Here is a 21,024-nt window from a genome sequence, read left to right as displayed (position 1 = left end):
AGAGACCCAAAGACATGCCTGCAATGTGCCATGTCTGCAGTCTCACACTACGTGATCTGTGAGTGCTGACAGACATGAAGGTTGAGGATGGTGGTGCAAATTCTTCCAAGCTCTCAGAAAGGATCCAAGTTGCCTCAGAACCAATATTAATATCCTGGAACTGTTTTGCAGAACATGGAGTCTGGGAAAAAACATAATCTCTAAGAGAGTTCCTACAAACTCAGAATACCCTTAATGGGCAATTAAGAGTGAAGTTGCACATCTACCCTGAGATTCTACACTCTGTATAATCAGTGAGCCTCAGATCAAACAAAGTTATTTGGAAAAGTGCATCTATGAATCTATTATGAAAGTAAGAGAAACTTTCTGACATTCTCTTCAGGGAGGTATCAAGACCCTCATTACAAAAGACCCTTCATTACAATTTGGAAAGACAAAACCTCATACAAGGCTTACGGCGAAATAAATACATGTTCAGTTTAATGTGTCCGCTGAAATACAGACAGAAGCATTTTTTGGGTAAAGATATTTGGACCAATCTCTCTCTGAAGCAACAGGAACAACACAAAACAGGAGAGATGGTCTTCAGATGTCCCTTACAAGCAAAGCTGAGTAAAAAGTGCTAAACCTTATAAAAACAAACAGCTCTTTTCAGTAAAAATATTCAGTGTCTTAATGGTCTTTTCTGAGAGAGAAGTCTCTTCATGCTTCCCTCAGTGGCTGTAGCTATAAGAAAATAGAGGGTGGTCACAAAAATAAGCAATTCATGAACATTCAATGTTTTCTGGAGGAGACAGGCTGCCTTTTAATAGAATCCACTATGTAGGCATCTAATGTACCTCAGTAAAGCTGTTTTGTTCAAGATGCACCACCAAAGAAGTTGAGGAATGATCTGGTCCAAGTATTGCAGAAAAGGTAGTAATGTGTAGGGCTTCCTAGAAGTCTATATGATGAAAGAAAAGATATCCATTTTCACTCCACTTAATATAGCCTAGACATAATTTCAGATGGAATCAACTGCAGGAAGCATACTTACACCAAAGACACACTGTCCTTTGCCAACTACAGTAGTGCTTGTGCATTCTGAGTTATGCCACTGCCTGTTAGATAATGGCTATCCTGGTCTCCTCTGAAGAGGATTAAATCCTGCAAAGTGAGCATTTTAATTCCTTCAGAAAGCATCTTCTCATATTGTGATTGGACTTTACCTCAGCCAAGAGTGCCTACCAGGTGATGAAAAGTCACTGTAGGAATTGGGAAGCATCCTGACATTCAAATCAGTACTTTTATTCAAATTATCTTTTGATTCTTAGTGCAGAATTATTGTAGAATATACTATACTCTTTGCTGTACCCAAATCAGAAGATCACAGAATAATTCCTGGAAATGACATGTCATTTCTTGTAAGTGGTCACAAGAGATCCACATCATCTGGATGATTCTGGTTTTTCTGCTGGGGGACTGGGATTAACCTGGTAGAATCAAAAGCAAATAAAAACAAACCAGAGGCCTTGCCACTTGCCACCAGTGACTGTCTGTTTTGGCCAAAAAGTCTGTGGTTTCACCCTCTGATGAGTCTCAGCTCTCAAGGCTGCTGGAAGAGTTACCATCACTTGTTAAAAGTGGCAGCTGGGTCTTCATCACAACCAGCCTGCTCCATGACCCTCCCTCAGAGCGAATACAATGCTCCCTAGGCCTGCTTCCTTTCAGCATGAAAGAGAATATCTTTCACCAGAAGTTGTGAAGGTTAAAGCTTCTCTGACATTGACAGGACAGTGACAACAAGAAATTACTCCTAGAGCCTCCTTCAACTGCCCTTCCCTTGGTATAGTGACTGAGTTTCCCAAAGAGGGAAATTTCTCAGGGGTAACACAAGCAATGTCTAAGCACATCAAGTATCAGAAAGATCTTGAAGAGAGTGAAGAAGGCACAAAGACCAGAAATATTTATTAAGGTAGAAATGTTTATTGAAAAAACACTGCAAAACAAAGAATCCTTAGGCAATAGTTGAGAGAAACTGAGGACAAGGTGCCCACAATAAGGAGGGAGCAGCAGCTTGTTTGCACAGCATGAGGCTACTGCTGAAGAAAACATCACCAGCACCCAGGTGCTTAAGAATCATAGAATATTTTAGGTTGGCAGAGACCTTTCCAATCATCAAGTCCAACCATTAATCCAGCACTGCAAAGCCCACCACCATGGCAGTGAAGAAATTTTTCCTAAGATCCAGTATGAACACCCTAGGAATAAGCATACATATCTATACATAACTACTTGAAGTAAAACAATCTTTTTTTCTTCTCTAGGAAAAACCCTGCACATCTTCGATTCTCACTGAGATAGATAAGAAACAAAATGGTTCCTACATAGATAAAATAATCAGTCTTAGGTAACCAAAACCCGCTATTCGTTATCATAAAGATTTTAACTCCAGTTCACCAACTCTCAGCTTCATCTCACCTTGTTTAGGCAGCTCTGTCAAATGTCAAATGATAAAAAACAACTCAGCCTATCCCCTCTCTAAAGTCAGTAAAAGGGAAATACACGGCTTCAAAAGGCACTTCAGATCTTCTAAAAATCTAAATTATTTTAGAGATAATTATCTTCATTGACCATAAAGACAGTTGAGCAAAACAGACTCTCAAATTACAGCACTTAGGCAGCATAAATCCAGGCCTTAATACATAACTTCAAAAGGCATGTGACTAGCCGTGCTGACTTCAGAGGCATAACATCTGTGTTTAAAACCTTGCTGACAATAGTGACCATAGTAATGGGTAATACTTTGGTTTACGAAGGTATTTTGAGAGCAGAATCTACACAAACCTTAAAGGGAAGTAGACTAGCCCAGAGAAGCACATAACTCATTTTCATTGCTAAAAACTGACACAGTTGAAGGATAATGCTTATCTAAATTAATTCCTACACCTTTTGATTCATGGGATAGTGTGTAACTGCTGTAGAAATGAATAGTTTGTATTTGCATGTCCACTTTTCAGTTTAAAAGCAGGTGCTTTGCTGACATTCTTTTCTGACTTTCCAGGTTCGAGTGTCGTCCTATCTGAATATCAACATGGGAATTCAAAAGCCAAAGCTGACCAGCTGAGAGGTACTGATGGAGCTAGAAATTTGTATGAAATCATTCTTGGCTATAAGTTACAGAAGAACAGTGTGCACCTGTCACCAGGCTTTCAGCATGCCTTCCAAGAAGTTCTGCCAATTCAAATCATTGAAAATAAAATTCCATCAAATTTGTCTTTCATGAAGTACACATTGGATATTTGCATTTATGCAAGGCTCCGGTTTAAGGGCAGCAGACAGGCTTGCAATCTTGAATGCAGTTTGACTTTACAAACACTGCAAGGTAGGCAAGTATCACTATCTCTGTTTTGCAAACATCACTGAAACTTGTATGAACTGAACCACAGAAATACCATACAAGGTATCTTCCTCATTTATGAGACCAAAGCAGCAGAGATGTCCAAATATTTAGCTTCTTGGTAAGGTTACTTTGATTTTCTTTCACAATGGCACTGTTAAAGCTCTGCTCACTGGAGGGTTTTACAAATGGAGAACTAAGGTACATTAGATTTAAAAGTGTACACCAATTACAGATGTAAAGCTTGAGAAATAAAGTGCCTGTTTTTTGTCATGCACTTAGCATTTCTTATACTGAACCATCTATTTTACAGCAGGGCCCCTAGTGTTAGGCAATGCTACTGGGAGTGTTCAGCACTTCCACTACTCAGACTCCTGAGTTTCAAACTGGATATGAAAAATAAATTACCTAAAGCTTGCCTTACAGAGTACAATTACCAGGGAAAAGGGTTATTTGGTGGTCAGGGGGATGCAAGGAGCCTTGACAGAGAGGTTTTCATGGTTATATATTTCACCTGGAAGCAGTGGCTTCAAGCTCAACTTGGCCAAAGAGCCTAGAGTAACTCTACCATGCACAGGACCTGCACCTTCTGACTTGGAGAGTAGCAGCAAAGAGGGGGTTACAGCCTTGGAAACACTGGATTGTTTTTGTGATTTTATGCAGATGAAAGAACGGACTGAAATTCTTCCCTTGGGTGATGGGTGTATGGCAGAAGATGACAGGTCTTTGATGCTACATGTGACATTGGGAAAGATGAGGAAGGAAGAAGAATTGGAGTTGATGTTCTCATTCAGGATTCACCCATCTGCAGAGCTGTTGTATGCCTTTAATGGAATACACATGTGCATTAGGTCCCATGCTTTCAGTATGTACTGCAAGTTCGATGATTTCAAAGTACAGATACATGGGGCTTATGAAGTACATTAAGACCAGTAAACTGGTCAGAGTTTCCAACACAGCATCGTTTGGACATTGAATACCTTAAAACTCCAGACAAATGTCAATGAAATAAAATATCTCATCCCATTCCAATGGCTCAACTTATGACTGGGAACAAGGGTTTTGCATGTCCTTGCATGCAACTCGGGAAGCAAGGAAACACTACGACTACCTACATCCATTCACGAGTCCTAAAACATAGACCGTCAGCTACATCTTTCATTTCCCCTTGTCCCTCCTTTCCCTTTCCCAATAATCCCCTCAAAACATTCAATACAAAGTGACATAGCCTTCTTTTTGGCAACTTAAAATGAAAAGTGAGGGACAACTCTAACTATGAGATTTCTCTTTGCCATATGTGAGCTTAAGTTTGAAGTGGGTACACTTGCAAACACAAAGGAGTGAGGTTTGGAAACCACCTGAGGGTAAATGGCTGTGAACCTCTGTAATGCATCATTACATGTTTCATGTACTTTTGACCTCACCCTTGGCAGGTTTATTACCCCCAAGAGTTTTCCCATTTCAGAAAACAGCTCCTTCACCTTGCCATGTTAACAGCTCCTTCACCTTGCTGCTCCCAGTTTTGTGTCATCTTATGGTTTGCCCCAACCCACATTATTTTTAAAAAGCAGCAATACTTAAAAAACAAACCAAACCAAACAAACAAAACCCAAAAAAACCAACACAAACAAACAAAAAACCAAACCCCCAAAAAAAAAAAACCAACAAAAAACCCCACAAAAGCACAGTAACATCACAAATGATAACAAGGACACGAACTTGCCCTTCCTTTATTTCTGTTCAAATCAAGTAATAGGAACAGTGGAAACTAAGTCCTGTAATTCTCAAATGCAGATCAAAACAAACCCTGACTTACTATAATTTCTCTGGTAGTTACATTGCAACTTCCTTCTCCATTATAACAAGAGAAAGAGAAGAGCCCTCTGACACACTCTGCCTTCAGAAAGCCACCCGGGGGAGTTATATTTGCTGGTAAATAACCACATTCTCAGACAACACTGTTTTTTAAAATAAATTATATTAAAAAGAACAGGAAAAACCACAAAAAAATAGCAGAATTTACATAAGCAACAATAAATCATCTATGTCTCTCAGCCAAGTTGAAGATGAGACCAACCTGGTATTAAAGCAAGACTTCCAAAACTGTACTCTTAATGTTTAAAATTTTAAAGTAGAATCAATATCCTACCACCAACAGAACATTTTCTATTTCTTTATTCTGTCAAAACTGCCTTTCAAAAATATTTTGAAGCAGTAAAATAACTCTTATCCTTTAAATACAGTCACCCCCTCACACACACTCTTTGCAAAATCAGAAGAAATTATTAAATATACAAACCGAAAATGTTGATAATAGCTGCTCTTAGCTTTGCTTCTGTTAATAGTTATGCCTCAAGTTTAAAACCTTTCTGAGCTGAAAGATCTTTTACTTAAAGTACAGTAAGTTTTACCACAGCAATGACAGTGAGAAAACAGTGTCCTTATTGTGAAGACGACATTTCATCATTTTCAGGTCTAGTTACAAAGTACTTAGAAACACCACATTAACAACTTAAATTCCTAACAAAAATCTTCCTGTAATAAATACAAAATTACAACTATTTTTCACTAAACACTGGTTCTAGGCACCAAAATGAAGATAAACAGGTTAATTTTCAGAAATTGCATGTTACCTAACAGGAAACTTAAAAAAAAAAGGAAATAAAAAAAAATTGTTAAAAAAAACCCCTCAAGCTTCAGGTCCTCCAATTTTTTCTAAGTTAAATTCATCAAAACTGAAATATCAAATTACAGTCTTGGTCAAAGGATAATGACTCATTCTTTTTTTTCCCTGTCTTCATATGTGTAGATATCACTATATTCACTAAAACAACCAATTATAGATCACATAACTATGTCGCCTCTGAGCCAAAAGGAAATTCATTCACCAATTTTTGTTTTTCCTGTCCTTCAGCACAGAGTAAGTTACACTTAATTAGTCAGTCTTGGAGATGACAGAGCACCCAGTTCTCTTGCACATATTTGTATAAAGTAAGACTTCAGAGTCAAATGGAAAGCTTGCTTCTTCCTTAAACTGTAACCATTAATGTAATTTACTCTATACCAAATAGCAGCAGCCCCTGAATCTAATTTCTGAGCCCTGAGTTAATTTGTAGAAATAAACATAGCTAAAAGTGGCAGCTGGGTAAAAAATGAGAGATACAATATTTTGAGTGACAGCAGTAATTAAAAATTGGAATAGCACGAAGTCCATCTTTATAAAGCATTGGAATAAATCAGTTAATGGAGTTATCTTTTTCCTAATTACAAACTAACTTATTTTACTTCTAAATTACTTTGAACAACTACATCTTGTATGATCTTCTAATGAAAGAGAAAGCTTCACAGAATCACAGAATATGCTGAGTTGGAAGGGATCCACAAGGATTGAGTCCAACTCCTGGCCTTGCACAGAACCATCGCCAAAAGTCACACCATGTGCCTGAGAGTATCATCCAAATGCTTCTTGAACTCTGTCAGGCTTGGGGCTGTGACTACTTCCTCAGGAAGCCTTATCTAGTACCCAACCACGCTCTGGGTGAAGAATCTCTTTCTAATATCCAACCTAAACTTCCCCTGACACCACTTCAGACCATTCCTTAGGTTCTGTCACTGGTCACCACAGAGAAGAGATCAGTGCCTGCTCCTCCTCTTCCTCTCATGTGGAAGTTGTAGACTGCAGTGAGGTCTCCCCTCAGTCTCTTCTCCTCCAGGCTGAACACACCAAGTGACCTCAGCCATTCCTCATACGGCTTCCCCTCAAGGCCCTTTGCCATCTTCGTGCCCTCCTTCGGATGCTCTCTAAGAGCTTCATGTCTTTCTCATATTGCTGTGACCAAAACTGCACACAATATTCAAGGTGAGGCCATAACAGTGCACAGCAGTTATGGTTGGCGATGCTTTGCCTGATGCCACCCGGCACGTGGTTGGCCCTCCTGGCTGCCAGGGCACTGCTGACTCATATTCAGGACCCCCAGGTCCCTTTCCATGGCACTGCTTTCCAGCATCTCATTCCTCTATCTGTACAGACATCCAGGGTTGCCCCATCTCAGGTGCAGAATCCGGCACTTTCCCTTGTTGAACTTCCTATGGTTGGTGATTGCCCAGTCCTCTCATTTGTCGAGGTCACTCTGCAGGGCCTCCCTGCCTTTGAGGGAGTCAACAGCTGCTCCCAGTTTTGTGTCATCTTCAAACTTGCTTAGTGTCCCTTCCAGTCCTGCATCCAAGTCATTTGTGAAGATGTTGAAGAGCACAGGGCCTGAGATGGAGGCCCTGTGGAACCCCACTAGTGAGAGGTTACCCCATTCACTATTACCCTCTGTGTTCTACCTGTGAGCCAACTGCTCACCCACTGCTTCGGAAGATTTTTGTTGTTGCTCCTATAAAATCCTAGTTTCAAGTGAAATTCATTACATTGATATGGAAACACACTGATCTGTTTACACTTTTAACATAGAGACAAGGCTGCACAATCATCTGCAACACAGGACAGCTTCACTGTAATGCTCACACACTGACTCCACTGCTTCAACTCAAACATGCCTTTTAAAACTAAAAGGCTTAAACAATTAACAATTAAAGGCTTGAACAATGAAGAATCTTTGTGAATTTATGCTTTGACTCCCAGATTTTCATTACTATTTTCATTACTATTTTACAAAGGTGATTCAAAATACAGTAGTACTGCATAAAAACCCTGAAGGCAGGGTTCTCTTGACTAATTGAATGAAGTCAAAGCTCTCTGCTTACCTTTTCAAGGTAACGTTTGGTAACTGTTTAACAACCCAGTTATCAGTGGATTTAACTCTTCAGACTGCCTCAAATTTAAACAAAATAATCATTGCTACTTGCTGTTCTTCTTAATAGTGTGAAGTAAAAAAACAACCACCAAACTCTCAGCTGTGTCCATGTAATTTATATGCTCTTGTCTCCCACACTTCATCCACTGATTTTAATGAAGGTCTTAAGGCTTGTCTTAAACTGTGATATTTTTAAGAACACAGTAATTGATATCTTATCCTGGATGAAGCCTCGAAATTTTCAGGCTACAAAGGGCACTGGAACTCAGTGCCAATAACAGCATCCATTTCTTTCTCATGCCACAAACAAAGTAAATCACCCCAGATGAAGGAAGGTTTAAGTGTTCTATAATGCAAGAAGACTACTGGGGGTGGGGATGGCAGAAAGCTTCCCTGCTGTTTTTTCCAAGAGAAAGGCAACGAAGTCTATATAATGACACTGACCAATTGAAACCATTTATGAAAAATTTTGGTTCTTAATTTACAAAGATACCTACCCCTATAATACTCAAGCCTTTCAGGTAGTCCTGACGTGGTTGGGCTTGTGGCACACAGCCTGCTACAACGACTTTCTTCTTCCCTTCTTGGGCTTTCCTAAAGAAGGATAAACAGTGTGTTAATAGTTTCTGAAAATTATCATTTTCAACTTCAAAGTAGTCATATGATGCATGTGACACAGGAAAGCAACTGCGGTGAAAACATTTCAAAATCACAAGCAACTTGTATGTGTTTGAACCTCAGAAACCAAACAGATCGTCACATGAAAAAAACTCTATATGAAGTTCTCAGGCTACAGCACTCACGGTTCAATTTGGGGAGTATCTACAGACTACATAACCACTGCATATCTTGGACAAAAACACAATCTTGAAAGTTCAGTTAACCTTTATTGGCCACAATGACAGCAGAGAAACTGGTCAAGAAATATGGGCCTACGCAGACAGGAAGCTCTAACTCAGAACAGACCCATTTATGTAGTACCAGTCAAAACTTACCAGTTACATCAGTCTTCTGATGTTCACTTAAAATGTTTATTTACTTTAAAATACGCGGTTACTTAGAAATATTTAAGCATATTGAGCACTTTCAAACCTTAAGTGTTTACCTCTGGCAGAGAAGCATTTGACTGGATATTAACTTACATAATTCCTTAGCTTTGATGCTACCTTAGCATCAAGTAAGAAACCAAGACTCTACGATTACATGGTTAACAGTGTTAATTTCATTAGTAACATTTTGACTCATTTTGAATTCAACACTGAATATCAAGCCTTGGAAGTAATGGAAGCCCTGAACAGAACTAGTGGCTGTATACGAAACACTGAGATGCAGAACCTGCTTATGTTTGTTAACTTTGAAGATCATCCATTAGCACATTAACCCAACGTGACTACTGCATTATAATGTGCAAAACATTAAAGAAGAGAAGCACTGAATAATTTTACCAGACTTGCTAGGTCTAACATATTACAGGGTTGCTCCAAGAACCATCTTTCACAGTTGCATGTTGTATCACAATCTCCCGACAGACTTCTGTCAAACTGGAACCTTGTAAATCCATATTTTCTCCAGCAATGTATGAATTCATGGAGTGTTTACTGTTATGCTGGAATAGGCTACGACACGTCATAACACTTTTTAGAAAAATTATCCAAAAGACACAATGACTTAGACAATTTTATACTCTTCAGCTTGGTTGAGCTGCCTCCAAGCTGAATGCACTAGAGAAAGTGATGTTCAACAAGCACATGGATGCTACATGAGTATCTGTAGGTCCTCAGCAAAGGCAAGTTCAACCAAAGAAAAACAAACACCAAAACAAAACAAACAAAAAAACCCCAACCACAAAAAAGCCCAAGCTCAAAACAGACTAGTACCACACAGAGTTACGTTACTCACAGTTTTCACTTCACACTTACGAACAAATCTATTTACAAATTATAGCTCAAAATGAAATCTCACAATATTACACAAATTGTAATAATAAAGGAGATCACAGGTCATTTTGCCAAATACCTCGTGGTGGCTGCTGCACTAAAATGAAGTATTTTAAAGGAAAAAATAATTATCCTACACAAACACAAGTGTAAAATAACAAGAAAATGGATTATGGCTATTACCTCATATCCAATATAAATGCAGCAAATCTCTATAAAGCATCCGATTCTGTTTTAGTGGACTTTCAGGAAATCTTCAAACATCCATCATACAGAACCTCACTGGTCCTCTACTTGCATGCTAAGGTGTATAATATAACTGCAAATTTTATTTCACCTCTTTCTTACTCATATTTCTGTGGATAAACAACTCTGATGAAACACTAATTTAGTATTCTTCTTAGGCATGGAACATTTCTTAGGTAGTAACATGTCTCCAAAGTCTGCAATCCCTCTTTTCTTTCAGTGGTATATATTTAAGGGTTTTGCAATACTTCAGTGGAGGTTACCTACTACATACCCATGAAAAAATAAAAACAAAACAAAACAAAAATTGTACTTCATGTATTACCTAAAAATGTCACATAGTACCATGTGACACTCCACTAACTCAAAGGATAAAAATCACTACTTATATAGTTTTACAGACTCAGCCTAGTGCCTGGAGGCAAGACAATAAGCCCTGTCTCCAGCAAACAAAGCACATGTCCCTAGGCAACTCAGCATCTGGTATAATCTGCTGCTAGCAACAGTCGTCTCCATCTACTTGAAAACCTGTGAGCACTACGGAAGAAAAAGCTTTCATTCAAGTCTTTTTATCGGAGAAAAAAAAAATAAACAAAGTTTCCCCTGACACATTAAATGGCATTTTAATGTTATTTCACAGCTTTAACATTTTGCCATATCTTCTGGGACTATAACTAGAGCTAGGGGGGAAAAGTTAAAATGAATATTCTTCATAATAAGCATTGCCTGCATTTAACTTTTTTAAAGTTGTACAGGTCTCTACAGAATAAAGAATTTTGTACATTGAGATTTTTTCCTTTAAAATGCAATTAAGTGGACGAGCCAGAACTAAATTTTCAATCATAGCCAATTTTCATTACATCTATAATACACCATACAGTCCATGAAAACCATCATAAATGAAAAACCCTTGTAAGGAAATTATGAATTTTTTTGCCTCATTTTCAAGAAACCACTTCTCAAAATATGCATTCCACTACTATATTGTCACTTCCTTTTAATATTGTTTAATAAGCCCTGTTCATATTAACAAAAGTCTACAAAAATTATTCTTCAGAAATCTAGTTAGCACAAGAACTGTATTAGAAGAGCCTTTATCCCTCCAGAACATGAATAGTAATGAGAATAATACCTCATGGAATCTGGTAGGTGGTATGAATAAAAACATTTTCTCTTTTAGAACCCTTTATATCTTTCAGTTACATGAACCTTACCTTGAACTTTCAATTTAATTGATTCAGGAAACATCTTTTAGAAATACACTCTTCTCTAAAAAACTACTTGCAAGATATACATCTGAATAGAAATTTAATTAGAGCAATTATTTTTTTAAGAAAGGAATTATTCAAGCTACTTCCTAAGTAATGGGTGGGGAACAAAAAACAAGTGAGAAACAACAGGGGCATGAAGTACTGCATACAGCAGAGGACTCATATAAAATCACAGATTATACTCCATTGCATAGAAACAGCCACTGCAACTATAATTGTACTATCAGACTTAATGAAATATGTTCAATTTATTCTGCCTGTTACAAAGCAAACTTAAAAATGTAACTAGAGAATTCCTGCCTTGCTTATGTGCACTTTCATTTATGCTGTTAGGAACCTGCTCAAACTGGAACATTCTGCTCAAAATTTTACATAACATGTTGTTGCATTGATCCTCTATTTTTTTAGTTTTCAAGCTCCAAGAAAATTTGGCCAGTAATATGACAAAGATAAAGAAACACCTGTCATCCTCAAAAAAAGCACCCCCTAAGTGTTTGCTACATCCGCACCGCGTGTACAGCAACAGCACTGGATACCATGGCAGCCAGTGTAAGAAGCTGTTCCACATTTTCATGACTCATACAGCTACTCAGGTTGAACCACCACAATAAAAAGTTAGGGACCTTTCCCTGAGGTTCAAATCTGAGGAAGCCAATAAGAAAGTGGAAGCAGAGAAGATGGGCCAAGTTCAACAGAAGACAATCTGTGACACTGAAAGTAATTGATAACTTGCTCTTTGCTGGAGAGAGACAAGAGAAGCCAGATCACCACCACTCACCTGCTCACTTCCCTTTCCATGCACAGAGCTGCCCACTGGACACTCATAAGCTGTGAACTATTAAGTGAGTAACTCATAGCTTTCAGAGAGCCATCACTACCACCCACCAAAGTATTCCAGCTGCACAGGAAGGCTTAGCAGGCCTCTGAAATCAAAAGCGGTCTGGTCTGCAGTTGAGGCAAGCTGACAAACTACAGACTGGTCAGCATGAAACAGGCAATTTGTAAAATGCTGCTCTAGTATCAGATATGTGAAACCAAATATTATGCCTACAATCCCCAGTTTTTTTCCTCCAAAACCCATTGTTGGTGGAATTAAATAATTTGAAAAAGTGTATAAACAATAGCAGAAGGCTGCTGGCAGCAAGACAGGTAACAGTCAAATACAAATAAGAGTGGAATTTTCAGCAAAAGCAATAAAATAAGGGGGAATGTCCTTTACAGTGAGCTTGTTAAGCTTTGCATTTGTAGTAGTTGGGAAATGTTTAAAAATAACAAGAGGAACTATTTCTAATGCTAAAGTACAGCAAGAAGTAATTTTGTTATCTGAAATGAAAAAGGAATTATTTCAACCTGAATCCAGGAGATGACAACTGACCATACTCTCAAGTAAGTTTTTACACCAATGAACTATCCCTACCAAACACAGTACTCATCTCCTCACTGTTGTACCTGCACAAACCTGGTAACTTTCACTTAACGTGAACAGTTAAACTGAACTGTGCAATGAATGCATCAGAGTAGTCTATTCATACCATTGTCAGGGCCTCCTATTACACAAAATATACAACACTCCTTATCAGGTAGTTTAGAAAGGTGTGAAGCCATAAATCAACAGGACATGTGTGTCTAGAAATGCCCAAAGAAATATTAGTATACATGAAAAAGTTCTGCTACAGCAGCTCTAGCTGAATGCAGTATTAGCTGGGTATGAGATCAGGCTGCCAAACATTATAAAAAGTAAAACTGAGGAGATACTACTTCCCTCCAGAAATGGTGTTGTGATGTCTCTGGGGAAAACAAAATGCTATTTTGCTAAAGATGCAAATATGTGAAAGACCTTCCAACCATCACATCTACTGAATTAATCAGCAGAAAGCCACAGGTTTTAAAGAGAGCACAACACCCCTGGAATGAAAAGATGGTGCCTGTATAGAATTTGGAATACATTGCTGAAAGTCCATAAAATCACGCAGTTATTTTCTGTTTGAAAAATTACAAATCACAACTTAAATCGTAGCTTTACAGGCTTTGAGCCAATCTAATGTCTCATTATTATCCAAAGGCTTGCATCCCATCCTCTCTGTCTGCTGCTGCTGCTCCTACCTTTCTCCAACTTCAACCTCTCCTCTTTTTCAGTTCTGGCCATCTGGTATCTCTGTTCTGAGCTCTACAGCTCACTGGGCCTTCCAGGGCCCTGTTTAACTCACCGATATAGAAGAAACCTATTGAGCCAATTTTGGGGGGGTTTAACCATTTTATTCCATTAAGTTAGCTCATGGGAGAAGGGGTGCAGCAGGGCCAAAATGGAGGTCAAGGGAAAGCTGTTAGGAAGGAAACAGAAAAAGAGAAGGATGTGGGAACTCCTCGTTTCATCTATGGTGAGTTTGACAAGTCTTGTGAAACCTTTGAGCTCACAATACACTGAGCAGTGTGGGTGAACAGAAAGCAAAAAGGAGGTAGGAAACTTATACATGTTCTGCTTTCAAGCTTAGGGACAGGCCCACAGACAAAGGCCTGTGGGAAACCTGAGGGAAGCTCATCAACATTACTAATCAGAGCAGAACCACTCGAGTCTACTTAGGCCTGTCAGTTCCCTTGTACACTTCCACAGCCCCAAAGAATTACTGTAATTTGTCTGCAAGGCACATGAAAATGCAAAGTTCATTTGAGGATGCTTATGTTGATTATTGGAGTTTACTGAATTGCTCTCAGAGGACCAGGTTGCACCAAAGCAACCATCTTAGTTACCATGCTGCACTCACTGAACTTGTCTCCTTTGGCAAAAACCATTGAGTAACATGCAAATACTCTGGGGGAAAAATAAGTTGCAAATCCTCCCCCTGACAAAAGCAAGCATGTCTTCTCTGAAAATACTTCAAAAAAGAATACTTCAAATACTTGAAAATACTTCAAAAAGAAAGAAATGCTTGCCCCATCAAACTCCAACCTGAGGTTGTAAAGATGAGCTACAAGTAACAATAAATAAATAAAAGTACAAAAATATCCTCCCCTAGTAGAGCTTTTCATAGAAGGTGAAATGTCAGCACTGAGAATAACTTCAACACTCTCATGCTACATACCAAATTATTCCCCAAGTTTCTGAGAGGAATGGAAACTTGTTTTCATCCAGCTACCTGGCATGCAAGTGAAGTGACCGCAGCTTTGTCTGCAAAAGGCAATCTGATTTGAAATTCTAGACCCAGTCAAATCTGTCAGAAGTTTCTGTAAATGTAACTTTATAGGCAGCAATTAAAGATGCAAGAGCTATTCCTGGGCAGTCATTACTCAAACAAATATAATATATTAGTGGTAATAATGGTCTTTTTTTCCTGCAAAGGCTTCCAAATTAATAGTATAAAGATTTTCTGAAATTGAAAAAGCAGACCAGAATATACTAAGGAAGAAGATGAGATGAAGGAATTTATCACAAATCTCACCTTCGCCCAGGCTGGTAATTTTTTTAGCCACAAGCAAGGCTGAATTGGCCAACATGACAGAAAATTCCAGGATGGTCTTTGGTCAGGCTAGGCAAACATGGTTACAGGCCAGTTCCTGTCCCTCCAGATGACTGAAAAAAGCAGATTTAAAAAAATCAATAGACCATCATTTGAAAGCAAATCTGCAAACCTCATAATTAGAAATTATCAGCCTTACAACAACAAAAAAAAAGGTTTTAAAGGCAAAGTGTACTTAATCACAACCTGCTCCTTAAAAAATTTTGTCTTGGCTGGTGGCGAACAGATTTTTACTTGTTGGTTAAAAACCATATATGTTTTAAATTATTTTTTTTCCTTATTATTGGAAAGTGGGGCTTTTTCTTTTTCTGTTTATTTAAAAGATTGAGGGACCTTGTCATACAACAGAAAATACTAGAAACAGCATTTGTCCTCTCAAGACTGTTAAACAGGCTCTGTTAAGGGAGGTGTCAGACCAGGTGCCAATACACCCACTCACCGGTTCAAACCTCCCCCAGCTCTAGTCAAGTGAACAGTCTGCCAGGACTTGTTAGACACTGACAAACCTTCACTGGCTAACACAGGTGACATTCATGCTTTATAGAAGCTATTTGCTAAAACACTGAAAAGCAATTTCTTTCTGCAATATTTTGCAACTGTTTAGGCTCCTACCATTCTTCTACAAATTTGGTGGTTTATGACTTTTCTTTTTAAGTACATTATTGGTAGGAACACTACTATGTTTTCTTCCTCCCTCCTTTGAGTTCTGATCTTCAGCTCTCTGCTGCCAGTATGGGTATCCTGAACTTCTTTGAGGCACAGAGTAACACATACACTGAAGTTATGCTTACTTGGTCTTGCAAACACAGAGGCTGTTGGCAGCCACACGCCAGGGAAGTGCTGCAGGTGGCAAAAACTGGAATTGCCTTTAAAAAAAAATTTACCAGTTTTTGCATATCCTTGAAGCCTTATGTCCTTTATCACATAGATGACAAGTTGTAGTAAGGTTCTAAAAATATTTCACTTTCTTTCTACATCTCCAGTTTCATGTTAGTCTTTCTTCAGCAAGGATCTAAGAAATAACAATGGCAAGAGATTTTTCAGAAGAAGTAAAAATAGCTCCAAAGCTATAGCAGTAATTTTGTCCTTTTCTCTTTGCCTTCTTCCATTACCTTCCTCCAAGTGCAAGCATTTTCACATTCTTTCTACTACTTCAAAAAAACAACACTTCATTCTCCCCCTTTAAATGTGAAAATTTAATCCTATTCTGAATTTATTTTTGCATATATAGATGAACTGTTTAAAGATATACTTGTCTCAAAACCAGAGAAAGAAAATCTCACATAAATTCACTTGGAAAGGGACATTAAACTTCTGACAGATTAAAGAAATGGAAGTCAAAATCATTACAATGAACTTTTATATAGCCCACTCAACTATACCTCTGTTCTTTCTACACACATTCCTGTAGGAACAACAATATTCTATTGTAGTATTTGTGTCATATGTTGCCTTTATGTTTAGTTAACTGACCATTTATTCTACTTTACCTTCCCAATCTTCCCCCTCTTAATTCTATTCATCCCTTTAAAAATAAAAGAAGTGCAGTTTAGGGCATAAAATAATGATTCTAATTAATTTGTGAAATACTACACTGCTTCTCAGGTTCAAAGTCAAGGTAGGCTTCAAGTTACATGTATGCATGGCCAATTGTTGTAATACAAAACCTTGTTGATACAATGGCTAAAAAACGAAATTAGTTTTGAATGAAAATTAAATAATCCATTTTTTTCCCCCCAAAGGTGTAGGATGACTCTCAGTAACAGACTACCTACAAAATTTAAAAAGGATCATCAAAAGAAGTTGCTATTATAAGTACTTTTCTAACATTTTTGGTAAGTATAATACACCAGGATTTTTTTTTCCATAGGGTGAGGACAGTGAAAATCCAGAAAATGGAAGTAGAATTTACATGGATTAAACACACAGAACAGTACATGACACTGACAGTATTGTTTTATTGAGTCATCAGAATAGAAACCCCTGCAGGATTCTATGGTGTGTCTGACATGGAACATTGTGATAAAAAGTCGAGGATAACAAAGGAGCTAACAGCCAACTCATTTTCTCTTGGACTCCTCCAGGGCAGCTGAGAAAGAAAACCACAGATTTTAGAGGCAGCCAAAATTCTGACCATCAAGGCTTTTTGTTACTCAGAAATAGGTGGTTACAACTACTACACGAAAAAAGGAAAAATAACTTCTTAAGAGCCACTAAATGTAGTTTTCGTCTTATGTGCACAGAAGACTGTCAGAAGTTATCCAACAAAAAAGAGGAAACAAAACTCAACAAAATAATTTTTCAAAACAGTAAGCCGCATACACTTTTTCCCTTATGGAAATACTTTGTGAGCAGCCACACTGTGCCTAGTTTTTGTCAGGAAATATGAAACAGATAAGGTGTATAGCACAGTGTGATGAAAAAGAAAGAAGTGACAAAGAACAGAGCAGAAACAAAAAAAAAAAAAAGAGGTTTAGGTCCTAAATACTGGAACCTTTATTCTGTCCAAATTGCACTGTATTACATTTTTATTAACCTCTGTTTGCTTGTTTTAATTAAATTCTTCCAATAAAGACCAGTAAGCTCTTCCTAATCTAAAGATATGAGAACCGATCATAATATCTGAATAGCAATAGAAGTAACAAACTATATAGTATTCTGCCTCTTATCCTCTCTGTTCAACCTCATTTTTATAAAATCAAGGAAAGGTAGATTGGAAAAGACTTCTAGAGGCCACCTGGCCTAACCTCCCACTCACAAGTGGACTCCTGGTAACACCATTACCCAGTCAAGGCTGGGAAACTTGCTGTCAGTTATGTCTTCCCGGTCAAATCAAGAAGAACTTGGTTCCATAATCTTTGCAATTGTCTTTCAAGCAATTACAGAATACTATTAGATTATTCACTAGATTCCTACGTGCCAAACTCATGACAGCCTGTCCGTTTCAGCAGTTCTCCAATGGACCTGCTCCAGTCTCCCTGCACCCCTCAACTGCCTCTGCTACACTAAAAACACAGTAATCCAGGTGAAGCCCCGCCAAGTGAAGAGTAATAAATGCCTCCCCTCTATCTCCTGCTCATGTATTACTTTTTCACAATTGAGACCAATTCATGAGAGTTGGTTCACGTTTCTTGGTCTTCACCATACATCTCAAATCTTTGAAACAGGCTACTTTAGCCATCAGCCTTATCTCAGGAGATCATGAAGCTACGACAACTAACTCTTCATTGATATCTTTAATTTCTCATTGTTTCATACCACATCTAAAAGAATGGTAAAGGTCTAAACAATTCTCCATGGACTACATTTTGGCATATGCATTTGCTTGTATGGTTTCTTTAAAAAAAAAAAAAATGGTTTCTGTGTTGGTAAAACATCTTAGTGCTTTCTAAACTCACACAAATTCACCACAGTTCCTGAAAGCAACAAACTCCTACACTGCTTTAACTTGATGCTTTAGAAGAGCGTTGCACTACACAATACAATACAAACTGAACAGATATTACTACTCTATTTCCTTAGACTGAAGCTGAGTCTGTGGTTACATGCATAGATTCAAGAGTGTGCTTCTGAAGAAAAATTATTTTTTTTCTTTTCCTATTCAGGCATTTTTAATCACATTATCAAAAACAAAACAAGAATTCCTGGGTGACTTGAACGATGACTGCACTATGCTTTTGCCTGTACATGGCTGGAAAAATTCTCCACTCAGTTGTTGTCACTGATGCTTAAGCAGGGGAAGAGAAAAGATGCTATTAGAAAGTAGGAAGCTCAAAAGCACATCAAGCAGTGTAAGATGGCTTTAGTGCACTCCCACTGTGAGGTGGGACTGATCAGAGTACCTACATCTGCTCATTGCTAACAATTTATGCAGCACGCTTCCTTCCATCCTGGCTTAGGCTTTTTGATGTGTATGGTTGGGAGACCATTTGCAGGGGGGTTGCTGAGAGAAGGAAGAGAAAGAGACGAGTCCTAGAAGTAGCTCAGAGAAATTACCAGTTTAGACATCTAAATCTAGTTCAAAATATATTATTTAAAGAGCTAAAAATTGTAACTTCTATCAGAGCTGAAGGGGTAATTTCTCTAAGCATATTAGCTTGCCTAAGAATGTTTCCTAAAATAACCAAGATATTATTCTAGTACTTTTCACAATAGATGATATTGTACAAGTTTAATACACTGCCAGGCATTTCATAAGGATAATAATAAATGCATGGGTTCATGAAAGTTTTAGGTCACGTGCATATCTGAAAGGACAGAATAATTTAAAGGATTCTAAGAAAAAAAGTTAGTTTCTGTCTTAATTTCTAACAAACAGCAATCCAGTGTGGATTGAATATAAACATAGGCACACGACAACAACTACTTTACTCCCAAGGCTCTATTTTCTTTTTTTTTCTTTCAAATTTCCCATAAACTTTAATTCTAACAGATTCATACCACCATTTTTATAGCATCCCTTTACCTGTACATAGACATAGATGAAATATTCTATTTTTGAAGAATAGGCAGGCTCTAACACTGCACAGCACTAAGTATGCAGCACATAACCAGCAGTAGTAAGTATTTGAGCATAGTAAATCACATATAACACCTCACCAGGATTTCACAGTTTTATCACCCATTCCAGTGATCAGGAAGGTCAGGAGAAAGGCCTCATTGCAGTGGGCTATTGATCAGTGGCTTTTTAGAGATAATAATCTATCATGAGAGCAATGAATCATTTTTAAAGGTTATTTCACAAGTCCTATGCAAAATGAGCTAGGTGTTTTACAGATAAAGTTTCTGTAATCATCTTTAACCTTTTCCTCAGTCCCATTTCAAATGAGCGATCACCCACAGGTCAGGACAGGAAATGGAGGCAGACTCCACCTAAACATGGAGCTTGCAAACTTCCCTTGTGCAATGGATTCATGCTCTTATTAGGGCTCTGATGAAAAAGGCCCTCCATGTCAAAGCTCCCTCCCTGAACTTCAGACACATAGTAAATTCATACCAAAGTTGTAGCATTCAAGTTCTTCTGTAACGTGCAAACAGTTCATAACAATGATGATATCAACCTTTAAACAACTTTAAGAAATATAAATTGCTCAAACAGCATTTCCTATGCAACCAGTGCATATTTTTAATTAATTTCCATTTTTAATACAACATACATCTCTGCAGACTTCAAGACACCTCACACCAGGAAACTATACTAAATAATGCAGTGCTCTGCATTAAGCTCACTTAGCTCAGAATTCAACTGAATCTCACTGTAAATTGTCATCCTGTTATGCAACTTTGGAAAAGAAAACCCTCTGCTCCTACCAGCAGTTTCAAAGAAATTCTGTTCTAAAGTTCTCAAACACTGCAGAATTTGAGAGGATGGGAGAAGTGCTAACTGTACAACTTATGCCTTTGAAATTTGCTCTAAAAGATTTCACGTGTCTTTCTTCTAAATTTTCATAGAAACTCAAGTACAGGTTTCAGATTCTGATTGCACTAAGTGTACAATATGTTTTCTTTGAAATACTACTTCATTAATAAACATCATGATTTTTTCCTACCATTGCCTACATACAAAGATTCAAAGTATTAAATAGGCAATTGAGCCTTTTTCTCTGAACAGTATACACACACAGGAAGATATTCGCCTGTCATCAAGCAGAAGTTTGTCTTTAAACAGGTGCCAGAGGAAGCCAGAACTTTTCTTTTGAATAAAGCTTAAATTGGGAAACTGAGCACTGAGCTCCCTGAAGAGCCCTTCAAAATCTGTGCCCCATTCATCACCTTTTCACATTTCTTGCTAGCAGACAACACACTCCAGGTTTCCCTAGCATTCAGGAGAGAAAAGTCTGTGTTAATCTTATTTAAGATGATACAAAACTCCGTATC

At 38.0% G+C, this 21,024-nt stretch overlaps 1 protein-coding gene and 1 long non-coding RNA gene across 2 annotated transcripts in view; one reads left to right on the top strand and one right to left on the bottom strand.

The window, feature by feature from the left end:
* The window catches only part of CDKAL1 (CDK5 regulatory subunit associated protein 1 like 1), a 409,356-nt gene that overhangs the window by 273,098 nt on the left and 115,234 nt on the right, over positions 1-21,024 (bottom strand). Inside the window, 1 exon segment of the mRNA XM_032688042.1 lies at positions 8,676-8,772. Coding sequence (XP_032543933.1) covers positions 8,676-8,772 — 97 coding nt within the window.
* On the top strand, positions 13,921-17,176 carry LOC116786906. Its single transcript, XR_004357114.1, has 3 exons — positions 13,921-14,010; positions 16,890-16,949; positions 17,018-17,176. It is a non-coding gene; the product is annotated as an uncharacterized LOC116786906 (long non-coding RNA).

This window comes from Chiroxiphia lanceolata, chromosome 1 (assembly GCF_009829145.1).
Source record: "Chiroxiphia lanceolata isolate bChiLan1 chromosome 1, bChiLan1.pri, whole genome shotgun sequence".
NCBI classification, from domain to species: Eukaryota; Metazoa; Chordata; class Aves; order Passeriformes; family Pipridae; genus Chiroxiphia; species Chiroxiphia lanceolata.
This window is presented reverse-complemented; position numbering and strand designations above follow the sequence as displayed.